General features: G+C 46.2%; 1 protein-coding gene across 1 annotated transcript in view; it reads left to right on the forward strand.

Moving 5' to 3' along the window:
* The window catches only part of FHAD1 (forkhead-associated (FHA) phosphopeptide binding domain 1), a 172,295-nt gene that overhangs the window by 90,742 nt on the left and 67,735 nt on the right, over positions 1-13,818 (forward strand). The window contains exons 10-14 of the mRNA XM_011966789.1: positions 812-916; positions 6,914-7,021; positions 9,527-9,610; positions 10,733-10,885; positions 11,785-11,980. Coding sequence (XP_011822179.1) covers positions 812-916; positions 6,914-7,021; positions 9,527-9,610; positions 10,733-10,885; positions 11,785-11,980 — 646 coding nt within the window. The remainder of the gene's footprint in view (positions 1-811; positions 917-6,913; positions 7,022-9,526; positions 9,611-10,732; positions 10,886-11,784; positions 11,981-13,818) is intronic.

Below are 13,818 nucleotides of genomic sequence, written 5' to 3' on the forward strand. Positions count from 1 at the left end.
AAAAAAAAAAATTAGCTGGGCATGACGGCGTGCGCCTGTAATCCCAGTTGCTTGCTTGGGAGGCTGAGACAGGAGAATTGCTGGAACCCGGGAGGCAGAGATTGCAGTGAGCCAAGATCACACCACTGCACTCCAGCCTGGGCGACAGAGTGAGACTGTCACACACACACACGCGCACACACACACTGTTTGCCTCATATAGAAGGTAACACCATAAAAGTAAATACAATGAAAATAGGACCATTAAAAGTCGAAGGAGGTGTATTCCTCACACCCTCCGAATCCACCCCACACATCACCAGGTGTGCGTTTTCCACTCGTTGGGGAGCTCAGCTTCTCCCAACTTGCTCTTCCCCACGCTGGCGCCATTCCTCCAGGCCAGGAACATTTTACCCTCTGCCTCAAACAAAAAAGAAACATTTCATTGTTCCGTTCTTCTAGACCTTGCCTGTTGAGTCTTCCAAACAGCTGGTCCTTTAGGTTGAACTCAAAATTATACCCCAAGAGCAGGGTTTCTAGTGAGTTGATGGATGTCCTGTAGTCCTTAATCCAGGAGCTGTACTGATTTCCGAAAGAAACTAATTTCCTTTATCCAGAACTTTTAATGTATCCGTTGAAAAATAAAGTCTATTTTGCTGAGAGATGTAAAACCTTCCTCTGGGAGAAGGAATTAAACAAGCTGATACCAGACAAGGTTTCCACCTTAATGGATGGGGTGCCAGGGGTGATGAGGGCTCAGACCTCTCGGCCAAGAAGGCAGCTCCTGCCCCCATCAGGGAGGTTCACTCCTCTGTTGTTGAAACTTTTTCAGCAAATCCAAGACATGGAGAAAGAAATGAAGAAGCTCAGGGCGGAGCTGAGGAAGAGTTGTACTGAACAAAGCGTGATCTCTAGGACTCTGAGAGAAAAGAGCAAGGTACGTAGTGGGCGACAGGCCCAGAGAGTGGTGTGGGCAGTAGCTCCCCACTCATCATCCCTGTTAGTCCTCTAAGTGGCCTATGCTGGTATTAACCCTTCTTACAGCTGAGAAAACTGAGGCTCACACAGGGAGAGGGACCAAGTTCACTCCATAATGCAGTTGTGGCAGGACTTGAACCCAGGTTGGTCTGACTCCAAGGCCCCTGTGCGTAACCCAGCTACTCCTCACTGCCTTCTAAAACTGTTTCTTGCTTTTTGGTAATGAGACCCACCTCCAGCCTCCCAATCCCAGTTTAGAGTTTGGTGGTGCTTAATTATTTTAATGTCCCTTCCCATCCTGGGGAAAAAATTGTATTGCATACTCCCTACGTGTGCTATCCATCACAGTAGCCACTAACTGTGCATGGCTATTTAAATTTAAATTAAAGCCGACAAGGTAGCTTACACCTGTAATCCCAGTACTTTGGGAGACCAAGGCAGATGGATCACCTGAAAATATGCTTAAGAGTCCTGAGCAGTGTGGACAGAATGTATTTCTTTCCATTTGAATCATCTTCTTTATTTGATTAGAAGATGGTTGTCATTGAGGATTTGTTTTAAATAAATAAAGACAGAGATTCACTATGTTGCCCAGGCTGGTCCTCCAGGCCTCAAGCAGTCCTCCTGCCTCGGCCTCCAAAAGTGCTGAGATTACAGGCCTGAGACACCATGCCCAGCCACAACTGAGAATATTTTAAGAACAAATCTAAAAGGCAGAGGAATTCTGTGTGAAGGGAGGTTCACAGGGATGATCTGAGAAATAAAAGCAAATAATCTAGTTTTTCTCCAGTTTTATTTAATATGAATGTGAGTATAGTCACCAGAGGTCAAATCATTAAAACCTCACAAACTGAAATGTATACTACACTAGAATCACATCTTATGGATAGTATTGAAGCCTGCAAAAGTTGGTCAGACATAACTAGAATTGGCAGAAATAATTAACACAAAATTAAAATCAACAGGTAAAACTACACAGAGTAAAATTTATTTATCGATTAAAACTTAAGAGAAAAATCAAATATTCTTGTCCAGGTGCGGTAGCTCACGCCTGTAATCCCAGCACTTTGGAGGCCGAGGCAGGAGGGTTGCTTTAGGCCAGGAGTTCAGGACCAGCCTGGCCAACATAGTGAGACCTTGTCTCTACAAAAAATTAACATAATCACTTAAAAAAAATCAAATATTCTTGAAAAAGTTAGATTTGCAAAATATAATCTGGGGAAAATGGACATGGTAGAAATGAGAACTACAAAATAAAACCCACAATAACAGACCTGTGATTGGTAAATATTTGATAGGGTCCAGAAAAACTTATAGATGAATCAAATCATAATTGTATAATTTACCTACAAAAGAACTGATCCAGATAAAAATAATTTCAGGAGACTAAAGTGAAAATGGAAACATTTAGGAATCTGTTAAACAATTGGTTTAATGAACTTTGCTCTAGAAAATAATGAAAATGAAATGAAAATGAATTTGCTATGGTATATTTTTCTTTTAAATAGTTGTAGTCATGAACATGGAGTCAAAATGCTCTCTGGGCTATCAGTTTTTCTCTAAGCAAGGCTTTGGCTGCATTCCACAAGTCTTAGTATATAGTATTTTCATTATTATTCAGATCAAAATATTTTCCAAATCCCCATTGTGATTTCTTCTTTCACCCGCTGGTTACTATGAAGCTTATTTCCTAATTTCTAAATATTTGAGGGTTTTCTGCTTACCTTTTTTTGTTACTGATTTTTAGCTTAATTCCACTGTGGTCGGAGAACATCTTCTGTGTAACTTCAGTCTTCTGATATTAATTGAGACTTCTTTTATGACCTGCATGTGGCCGACTGCAGTTCCACACGTACACTTGAAAAGAATATGCATCCTGCAGTCATTGGGTTTAGTATTCTATATATGGACATTAAATGAAGCTTGCCAATAATGCTCAAAACTTAAATGTTTCTGTTGATTTTTTTTTGTCTGTGTGTTTTGTCAGCCACTGAGAGAGGCACGTTGTTTAAAGATCCTATCATGATCATGGATTTGTCTTTCTTTTTTTAATATTGTCAATCTTTGCTTTATATATTTTGAGGCTGCGTTAGTAGATGCATATATATTTACCATTTCATTACTTCCTATCGAATCAAATCTTTGGCCATCACAAGGTGCTCCTCTTCATTGCTAGAGATGTTTTTCCCTTAAAGTCTTTGTCATTAAGGTAATTCCATCGGCTAACCTAGCTTTCTTTTGATTCGAGTTTTCACAGACGATCTTTTTCACACTTTTTATGTCAATCTTTATTTTACAATGTGTATCTCATGTGAACAGCACATAAGTTTTATACAGTTTCGCCATCTTTGTCTTTCAGTCCAAATATATTTAGTGTAATTGCTGGTATATGGGGATTTAAATTTATCTTCTTGCTCAGGGCCAGGTGTACTACCTATGGTATGTTCCTTTTTTCCCCATTCTTCCCTTCTTTTGAGTTGACAGTTTTTTATCATTCCCTTTTTCCCTGTATTAGCTTGGAAATTTTCTCTCTTTTACTCGTCTTTTAATAATCATAAGACAATCGCATGCATTCATGACTTACCAAAATCTAATATTTAGTGAGTTTTTAACTCTTTTACTGTCTTAGTGATTATTCTAAATTTTACAATATGCATTTTCAACTTACCAAAATTCAATATTCATCAATAATTATATCCTTCTTCTTGTTAACACAATGACTTAGACGTTGACACTTTAACTTCACTTACCCCATCCAGACTTATATGCCATTGTTTTCATTTTCTAAACTTCTCTCTATATTTGAAACTCCAAAAGACATTATTAGTATTTTTCTATAGTCAACATCCATATCCACACATTACTATTATGTGTTTTCTACATTTCTGATCATTCATCTAGATCATTTTTCTTCAGCCTGAAGAACATCCTTTAGTGTTTTCCTTCAGCATGGCTCTGCTGGTGTCATATTCTCTCAGGAGTGTGTGTGTGCATGTGTGTGTGTGCACGCACGTGTGTGTATGCATGCATGTGTGTGTATGCATGTGCATGTGTCTGAAAATTTCTATGTTTATCCTTCATTCATGAAACATATTTTGACTAGGTATTCTACACTGGCAATTGTTTTCTTTGAGCATGTTATAGATGACAGTAAGTCTATCATTCCATTGTCTTTTGGCGCCAATTATTTCTATTTAGAAGTAAGTTATAACCTAGCTGGGCGTGGTGGCTCATGCCTGTAATCCCAGCACTTTGGGAAGCCGAGGCGGGCAGACCATGAGGTCAGGAGTTCAAGACCATCCTGGCCAACATGGTGAAACCCATCTCTACTAAAAATACAAAAATTAGCCAGGTGTGGTGGTGCATGCGTGTAATCCCAGCTACTCGGGAGTCTGAGGCAGGAGAATCACTTGAACCCGGGAGGCAGAGGTTGTAGTGAGCCGAGATCGTGCCACTGCACTCCAGCCTGGGCAATAGAGTGAGACTCCGTCTCAAAAAAACGACAGGAAAAAAAAAAAAGAGAGAAGTAAGCTATAACCTAACTATTGCATCATTATATAGTCTTTTTTATATTCTGGATTTTTAAAATGTTTCTTTTCCTTTGACTTACAGCAGTTTTATTAGGATGTATCTAGGTGTGAATTCGTTTTTATTTATCTTATTGGGGTGCATGTGGGCTTGAATCTTTGGCTTGCTGTTTTTCATTAGTTTTGGAGCTTGGGCTGTAGACTACCTAGGCAGTGAGGAGCTACTGAGGCTCTTGAACAGGGAACTAATACGATTAAATTTGTGATTAATAATAATGGTGAAAATGATAGCCACATGGACTTGGCCTTATGCCGAACATTTCATCTCTTTTCATCCTCACAACAACTCTGACCTAGAAATTATTATGCCCAATTTATTTTATTTTTTAAAATATATTGGAGCTTTTCAAGATTCCTGTTTTACAGATGAGGAAGTCAAAGCACAGAGTCAAGTCACTACCCAAAGGCACACAGTAAGTGGCAAAGCCAAGACTGGGGGAAGCCAGGCCTGTCTGATTCCAGTTACTGTGGCACAGCCACTAGCCACGTGTGGCCATTTAGGTGAAATTAAATATAACGTAAAATTCAGTTCCTCAGTCACAGGAGCCCCACTTCAAGTGCTCAGTAGCCAGATGTGACCAGTGGCCACCCTATATGACAGCACAGAGTTAGAACATTTCATCATTGCAGAAAGTTCTGCCAGACGGTGCTGCCCTACCGCTTGGCAACCTTCTCACAGGACCATGAGGGATGTTCTAGAAGGAAATAAATTAGAGGCAAGGAAGCCGGATATCACGGCCAAAGGTGCTCAGGACCTAGCCTGAGACCATGTGTATTAGTCCATTTTCACACTGCTGATAAAGACACACCTGAAACTGGGAAGAAAAAGAGGTTTAATTGGATTTACAGTTCCACATGGCTGGGGAGGCCTCCGAATCATGGCAGAAAGGCACTTCTTACATGGCAGTGGCAAGGGAAAAATGAGGAAGAAACAAAAGTGGAAACCCCTGATAAACCCATCAATTTCGTGAGACGTATTCACCATCACGAGAATAGCACGGCAAAGTCCGGCCCCCATGATTCAGTTACCTCCCCCTGGGTCCCTCCCACAACACTTGGGAATTCTGGGAGATACAATTGAAGTTGAGATTTGGGTTGAGACACCATCAAACCATATCACCATGCACAAGGGAGCAGCTCAATAAATAAACCTCTGACAGCCGATGCCAAGGGTCTGCTGTGGCAGTGATATGAGGAACAGGACTGCCAGAGCTGGGGATGGGGGCGGGGAGGCCATACATTGAGAGGAGGAGCCAGAACAGAGCCCAGGACAGCCTCTGCTTTTGCAGCATTTGAAAAACGTCCTCTGAAACAGAAGTCGGGGTATGTTTACACCTGAGAGGATGTAAGTGAGGAAACTGAGGCCCAGAGAGCTTAGCCGGCCTTCCCGGGAAACAGCTCACTGGGGACTGGCTGCCCCTTGCAACTCAGAAGAAAGCTTTACAGGTTGCTCTGGGTGTTTTACATGAAATGTATGTGACCCCTCTCTAGCCCCCTAATAAGCCACTTGTGAGGTTGTTTCAGAACAAAATCCTCTCATCTAGGAGAGTTTGTCTCATTGCCTAGGAGTGCCTGAGCCCTGGCTCAGCAGATGCCCAAAAGGTTCATGGTTTAGATATGAACTGAGCAGCTGCAGGGTCCTGTAATGGCCAGCAGAGGGCAGCACCGAACACACCCAAACTCACCTCGAGTTACCCATTACCCAAGCAAGCGGGGGTGGGGGGGAAATGGGCCTCTTTTGCCAGCTACAATTCTTTACTAGCCATTGCTTAGCGAGTCTTCCAGAGCAGTTTCCCTTGGTAAGTGTGCTAGAAGTGGTAACAATAAACAGTTACGATAATAAACCCAGCAGTAACATTTACCAAGTACCCACGATGGGCGGTGGTTCCTTATGGTGTTAGGATGACGCTGAATGGTGGCTACTGTCATCCACCTGTTCTAGGTTACAACATCTAACACCCTTATAGAGCCCTTACAAGGCGCTGTCACTATTCCAAGCTTTTTAAAATCCCCACAATAACTGCGAAGAGGGAACTAGTATCACCCCGTTTGACAGATAAGGGCGCTGAATCACGGAGCAGTGAAATGACTTTGCTGAGATTATACAGCTTGTTAGGGACCGAGCTGGGATTAGAGCCTGGGGTAGGACAAACATTGAGCCCAGGGTGCAGAGCCGGCCCTTTCCCCCAACAGACAGTCCCCCCCGAGCCTGCCTCCACCCCATGCACGCCTGTGACCCCTGCCATGTGGGCTGCAGCTGTGCCGACCCCTCTGGGACCCCCCACGGTCATTAGATGTCCTAGAGGAATTTCCCCAGAGTGCATTATGATCACATTAGCAGCAAGCACTCGCTTTCATCGTCATTTCAGGTTGAAGAGAAGCTTCAGGAGGATTCCAGAAGGAAATTGCTTCAGCTGCAAGAAATGGGGAACAGAGAGAGCCTCATTAAAATCAATTTGGAGAGGGCAGTAGGTCAGGTAGGCGTGTTCCAGAGCCCCCCTCATTGGCCCACGCTCCCCAGTGATTACACCCAAGCAGCCAGTGGGGGTGAGAGAGGAGGACGCCCAAGGTAGAAAGACAGACGTGCATTATTAATTCTCCCATTTATCTCATGAGCAGAGGCTGTCTGCAGCTCCCCACCCCCGTGGACATCGCTAAACAGGTTTCTGCTACTGGGAGGCCTCCCACTGGAATAGTTGACAATGACCTGAGACTCGGACCAGGCAGCCAATCCCGGCTCCATGCCTGCCCCCAGTTAACCGAGCCCCTTGCCCGCAGTGGTGTCTCTAGCATTTTCTCCCTAATGTTTTTAGTCCTGACATTTACCACAATCTTTCTTCCCCTCGGGCCCCAGCAGACATTGCAGTCAGTGTCTATAAGGAAATGCCACTTTTCTTAATAAGGTAAAACCCCAGAGTGTCCAAAGTGCATGCTGGATGGAGAAACTCCTGGCTGCGGGTGAGCCACTCTGACCTGATCTGGAGGTGACGTTATCTCTGATGCTGTGGCCTGAAATTGCCAGTGGCCCTTCCTGGCACATGTGACAGTCAAGAGGGCCAGCATGTGCAGACGAGAGTTTACCGAGGGCTAAGGGAAGGCAAACAGGAAACCAAGATGGGAGGGCATGTGACCCTCAGGACCACCCTAGATTCCTCCACAGGGGTCCCTCTCCTGGAAACCACGGCTCCAGGGGATCCACAGAATGGTTTGTGTGTGCACGTGTGTGTGTGTGTGTGTGTGTGTGTGTGTATTTTTATTACTGGTAAGGAGGGCTCCTCATGTGTCCCACTGGGTTCTCAGGAGGGTCGGTGAACTACCAAGAAAGGTTAAAAGCCAGGATCCCTCCAAACCACCCAGCTCAGTTCCCAAAGCCCTTCCATTTTCTACTATCCAAGCCTTACCAGGCAGTGTGACCAGGCCTTTGTCCCTGCACCCTAAAATTCAAATTTCACCACTGTCACCCCCAGCACCATTTCTCCTGTGGGGGTGCCAGCCCCTTATCAACGGCAGAGAACCTGCCCGTCTGGGCCTCTCCCTGTGCACATTGGCTACCCTCAACTTTCCCCGCAACACAAACCTGATTTGAGGGCCTGACCTGTGCTCTTTGCCCAAGGGCCAAGATTCTTGTTGCAGCTCTGGGCAGAGGTCATCTGGGAGGAGCCCTGGAGGTCCTGAGACTGGTCCAGATCTAGACTCCAGAGAAAGCACAAGCCCTGTCTCTGCCTCCCAGCATCTTCCCGCTCCTGTATCTCCGAGGCCCTGCTCCTGTCCAACAGTCTGCCCTTCCCCAGCCAAGTGACCCCAGGCCCAAGGCCATGTCTAAGATGACCTCTCCCTCCCAATGGCCCTGGACAGCCATTCCTATGGGGAGCCCCTAATGGCAATGCGGGGGACCATCATTCACAGGGCCTCCTCTACACAATCAATTCTTTGGGTGAGCTGGGACCCTCCCCTTGGCCATGAAACCAGAGGATGGCTTTGAGAACCTCATGTCACCTGGTCTTCTCCTGGCAGGGTCATTGCAGAGATGTCCCTAAGACATTTCCCATTAGAACTTCCCCTGTTCAGTAAGTACCTGTGTCTTGGGCCCCCTTGACTTTTTGGTTGACGCAGTAGCCCTTTTGGTCCCTTCAAGGCTCTGCTTTGGAGCCTTTAATAACCACATTTTGCCAGGGAACTGGAGACTCACGCCAGGGGCTGCCATGTTGGTAGATTTCCGGAGAAAGTCGGGCTCCTTTTTACCTCTAACTTCTGATGGAATCGGGACACCTTGGACTTGTGATTCTGTAAGCCCGGACTTAATGTAACTGCTATTTCATCAGCCTTAACCCGAAAACACTAGCACCCAGGAGGGGCTCAGTGAAAGCCGCTAGAAGTAGAGGCCCTTGGTTTTAGCTGATGTTTCTGTGTACAGGCATCCAACAAAGGTGAGCTGGGTGTTTTGAGTGTCTCCTCCACACCAGGCACTGTAGTGGGCTCCAGGGATACTGAGATGAACACAGTGGGGACAGTCTTCAGGACGCTTATGGGCTCAGGCACAAAATGGAGAAAGGGAGAACATTCTCCTCTCGCCGAGCTTCCTTGCTGACTACACAATTTACTTGGACTGACAGCCTCAATATTTATTTCACAGTCTGGTGCCAACTTAGCAATTATGGAACAGCGCTCCCGGCCCCAGACTTCCCATTGGATAATTGGCAGCAAGAGGCTCTTCTGAGGGCTTGAGACATGTGTGTGCACTGACCACAGGCATCGTTCGGGTTAGGCAGGCGTGCCTAAAAAGTAATTAAAGCCTGCTGTTCTCCTTTCTTCTGTGGGTACCGCCACTCCCCGTGAGCAGTGAAGATTCTGATAACGCGGAATGGTCATTCAGGCGTGCAAACCCTGCTGAGTGGTGTTTCCCGCACCCTGCCATGGCAACGCTGCCCCCGCTTGCCGGCCCCCACTGCCCCCCTGACACTGTTGCCCCCTTTCTGCTGCAGCTGGAGCACTTCAGAAGTCAAGTCATCAAGGCCACCTATGGACGGGCAAAGCCATTCCCAGACAAGCCCGTCACCGACCAACAGGTTAGTCTGCTGTCCCCGCCACGTGGCTCCTTCACTTTCCTCTTCTTCTTCTTCGGGGATCTGGATTCCAGACCCTGGGAGCATATGTTTCTGTTTTTGTTGGTGGCATATTTTTCACACTGTTGCTACACCATAAAGATTTGTTTTGATTTTATGGGATTTCCTGGCTTTTAAAGTAAAAGCCAGTTAAAACTCCCTTGAAATGTGTCTGTGAAAATCAAATTAAACCATTCGGGCTTACTTCTGGTCTCCAGACATGCATGTTTAGCCTCCATTAGCACTGGGAGAAAGGGAGCCGCCTCCCCACAGCCAGTGCATTCTGGCGCCTTCCTTCAGAGGAGAAAAGTTGACAGTGGCAGTGAGGGCGGACGTCTGGCTGTAATGATTGCCTTGCTGTTCTTCCACTACACTTTCTAGCCACCTGTATCAAAGTACAGATGGGAAAATGTGCTGTGGGCTGCTTTTAGTGGGCGTGGAAGAACCTGACCTGCTGCTTATGAGCCCATAATATCAGGCTCAGTGTTCTGACTCCCTATACAACACAGAAGAATCTGGAACAAACTCAGGGCCACAAGACAGGCCTTTGGATCTTAAAAATAATCTTTGATCGGCCGGGCGTGGTGGCTCACGCCTGTAATCCCAGCACATTGGGAGGCCAAGGCAGGTGGATCTCCTCAGGTTGGGAGTTCGAAACCAGCCTGACCAACATGGTAAAACCCCATCTCTATTAAAAATACAAAGTTAGCTGGGTGTGGTGGCGCATGCCTGTAATCCCAGCTACTTCAGAGGCCGAGGCAGGAGAATCGCTTGAACCTGGGAGACAGAGGTTGCGGTGAGCCGAGATCAAACCATTGCACTCCAGCCTGGGCAACAAGAATGAAACTCCGTTGAAAAACAAAAAAAAGAAAAAAGAAAAGTCTCTGATTCCGGGATTCATTCCCTGGTGACAGGACCGACGTCCCCCTTGACAGCCGTCGCCGAGACACATCAGGGCCTCCGTCCTCCCGTGCTGAGACAGGGACTTACGTTGCATCTCTCCCCTCTCCCATTCCCCTTCCCCCAGAGCCCCCCATCCCTGTATGTTGCATCTTTTTTTTTTTTTCTTTTTCTTTTTCTCACCAGTTAATAGAGAAAATTGCCCAGGTCACTGAGGACAACATCAATCTTCAGCAGAAAAAGTGGACCCTACAGAAAGAAACCCAGCTGAGCAACTCCAAGCAGGAGGAGACCACCGAGAACATCGAGAAGCTGAGGACGTCGCTGGACAGCTGCCAGGTGGCCCCTCCTTACGCTGTCCACAAATGGTCGCTTTGTCTAATGTTTGTGCTGCTTACTTGGGAAATTGCCCAGCTTTTTTGGAGCAAGTTAGGCAGAAATGCTTGGCTTTTCTGTGCACTTTTTCCTCTTGTTAGAGAAGAAAAAACAAAGGGCCTCAAAAAATGCCTGCCAGAAGAACTTGGCGTGTCCACAAAAGATGCCTGAGCATCTTCAAATACGGACTTTGAGCGGCCCCTATCCCCAACCAAAAAGACTTTTTTTTTAAATAGCCCCCATGTTATTTCCAGAGAAACCAAAGAAACGTTCCTGCTTTTTATTTACATTTTCTTTTTTTGGCCCAGACACAAAAGGCGGTTGCCACACCATTGCCTTTGACTCTGGAGGAGCAGGGACCAGAGGACTTGGCCACAGCCCTGTGGCCCCCACCCTGGAGCATGGCTTATCAGAGCAGGCGGTGGCTGCTGCTTTCTCTGGAAATCAGCAGCTCCTGTTCGGGGAGTTCGTGCAAATGCTGGCTTGTCAGCACCCTTTCAAATCAGGAAACCACGCTTTCCGACCAGCTTGTGTGTTGATCTTGGCAGGAATTCTGATGAGTGGAAAAAAGAAGTAGCCACATTTGCTTCTCATTGCAGCCAAACTGTTGATGGCACTTTAGCTTTGGGGTTTCATATACTTAACAGTGGGTTCACTTTGACCATCAAAAGTCCAAATTAGAGTATAAAAAAAAAAACTGTCAAAACATAAAAATTTTTAAAAAGAAAAAACTGAGCCCTCCCAAGGCGGCCAATATGTGGCGCTGCCTGCTTCATTGCAGAGTCAACGTTCCTCGAAGGTTCACGTTAGGGCCTATTTCTGGCCACAGGGCCTGGGCTCCTCATGATCTCACCTCTTCGCAGGCTTGCATGAAAATGTCCTGTTGCACCAGTGACCTGAAGAAGGAGGTCGACCTTCTTCAGCACCTCCAGGTGAGCCCACCTGTCTCGGGGCTCCAGAAGGTGGTGCTGGACATCCTGAGGCACGCCCTGTCCTGGCTGGAGGAGGTGGAGCAGCTCCTCCGGGACCTTGGGATCCTGCCCTCCAGCGCTGACAAAGGTTACTGGGACTTTTTTTCTCACATGGTTGCATGGCTCTAAAATGTCGTGTTGAATCTCAGCATGATGGGACATCTGTTGAGGAAGTCATCCTGGGTATCTGGCCAAGTCTACTCCTTTCTCCAGAATCCCCTGCTTCTCTGCTTGAGGCGTAATTTTCCATTAAAAAAAAAAAACGCACAAGTGAGACATGATAACTGAAGACAAATGAAACAGAAGCAAAAGGAAATTTAAATCAAAATTATGCAAAGTCTCATTACGCTGTTTAACTTCCAAGGCATTTTCCCGTGGAAATAGCCACATGATTCTAGGCACTGACCCTGTCTATGCCTCAGTTTCCGTATCTGTAAAATGAGGCTAATAGGGAGTACCCACCCTTTAGGGCTGTTGTGATCATTAAAATGCATGAATACATGGAAAGTACTTGGAACAGTACCTGGCACACAATAGGCATTACTGAATGTTTATTGACTTTTAATTTTACAAAAAAATAGTGTCACATTATCCCCAATTTTCTTTGGTTTGTTCCTAATGGTACATCATCCACGTCAGTAGACATAGACCTACATCATCGCTGTTACTGACGGCGGTTACTGATTCCATTGTGTGGGATGTGCCATTGTTTTAGACAATCCCCTATCATGGGCACTTAGGTGATTTCCAGTTTTTCACACTCATAAATCATGCTGAGATGAACACTGTTGCACATATACCTGCTTATATTATCTTTATTTTCCTAGAAGTGGAAAGGCATGAACCACTTTCTTTCAACAAAGATTGATTGCATGCTTGCTTACTAGACGCCACATGCTGTGCAGGGCAGAGACATAATGGGGTCAGGAACAGGTAGAATCAGGTCGTGCGTATATGGTTCACTGTAAAATTCTTCCAATATGACCATACATTTGAGATTTTTTATAATAAAATACTGGGCCCTCAAAGAGCTTATGATCTCAGGGGGAAGGATGAAGTGGGCATTAATGGGACAATCACTCAAACAAACATGAAAGCTGAGTGGCAACAGTTGCTATGCAGTGCAGGGTTCGACCTGGTCAGGGAGAGCAGGGCATCTGCAGGATGCATAGGAGTTGTTTGCCAAAGAAGGGAGAGAGAGCATTCCGAGCACAGGAGCAGTGTGGTGGCAGGGGGAGCATGGAGAGCACAAGGGGCTAACAGAAATGGGCACAGGGCCAGGCAGGCTGGCCAGGGAGCTTCCCAGGGCCATGATGTGGGGTCTTGCAGGGCCCTGGTGAGCAGCTTTATTCTAAGGGCAGAGATAAGCCTGTGAAAGGTCTTAAGTAAGGAGCTGGACAAGCTTGCATTCTGAGACAATCATCTTGGTGGCAGGCGGACAACGTCCTGGAGGGTAGGCAGCGTGGTGCCCCAGGAGCCACTTGGGAGGCTGCCATAAGAGATGACAAGGCCGCCCTAGGGCAGGGTGGGGATGGAGAAAGAGAAGATTCAGATTCAGGAGCGAGTAAGAGGTAAATCAACAGGCCTCAGTGGTAGGACTGGAGATGGTTGGAAGGAAGGTGATAGAGGAGAGTCAACAGGACCTCTTGGTTTCTGGTGTGTGTAAAAGACAGATGTGATTTCTTCACTAAAACTGAGAGCAAGGAACGCAAGATGAGGCCCAGGTTTGAGAGGGAAGAGAAGTGTGAGGTGCCTGTGAGACATCTGAGATGAGATGCCCAAGAGACAGCTGTTTACCCGGGTGTCTTGTCCGGATAGATAATAATGATGTATCCCCAGCACCCAGAGAGCACGTGCCACACAGCAGGGGCCTAATACATATCTGTGGGATGGAGGAATGAATGGGAAGGAAGTGTAGATGGATGG

This window comes from Mandrillus leucophaeus, unplaced genomic scaffold (genome assembly GCF_000951045.1).
Source record: "Mandrillus leucophaeus isolate KB7577 unplaced genomic scaffold, Mleu.le_1.0 Scaffold773, whole genome shotgun sequence".
NCBI lineage: Eukaryota > Metazoa > Chordata > Mammalia > Primates > Cercopithecidae > Mandrillus > Mandrillus leucophaeus.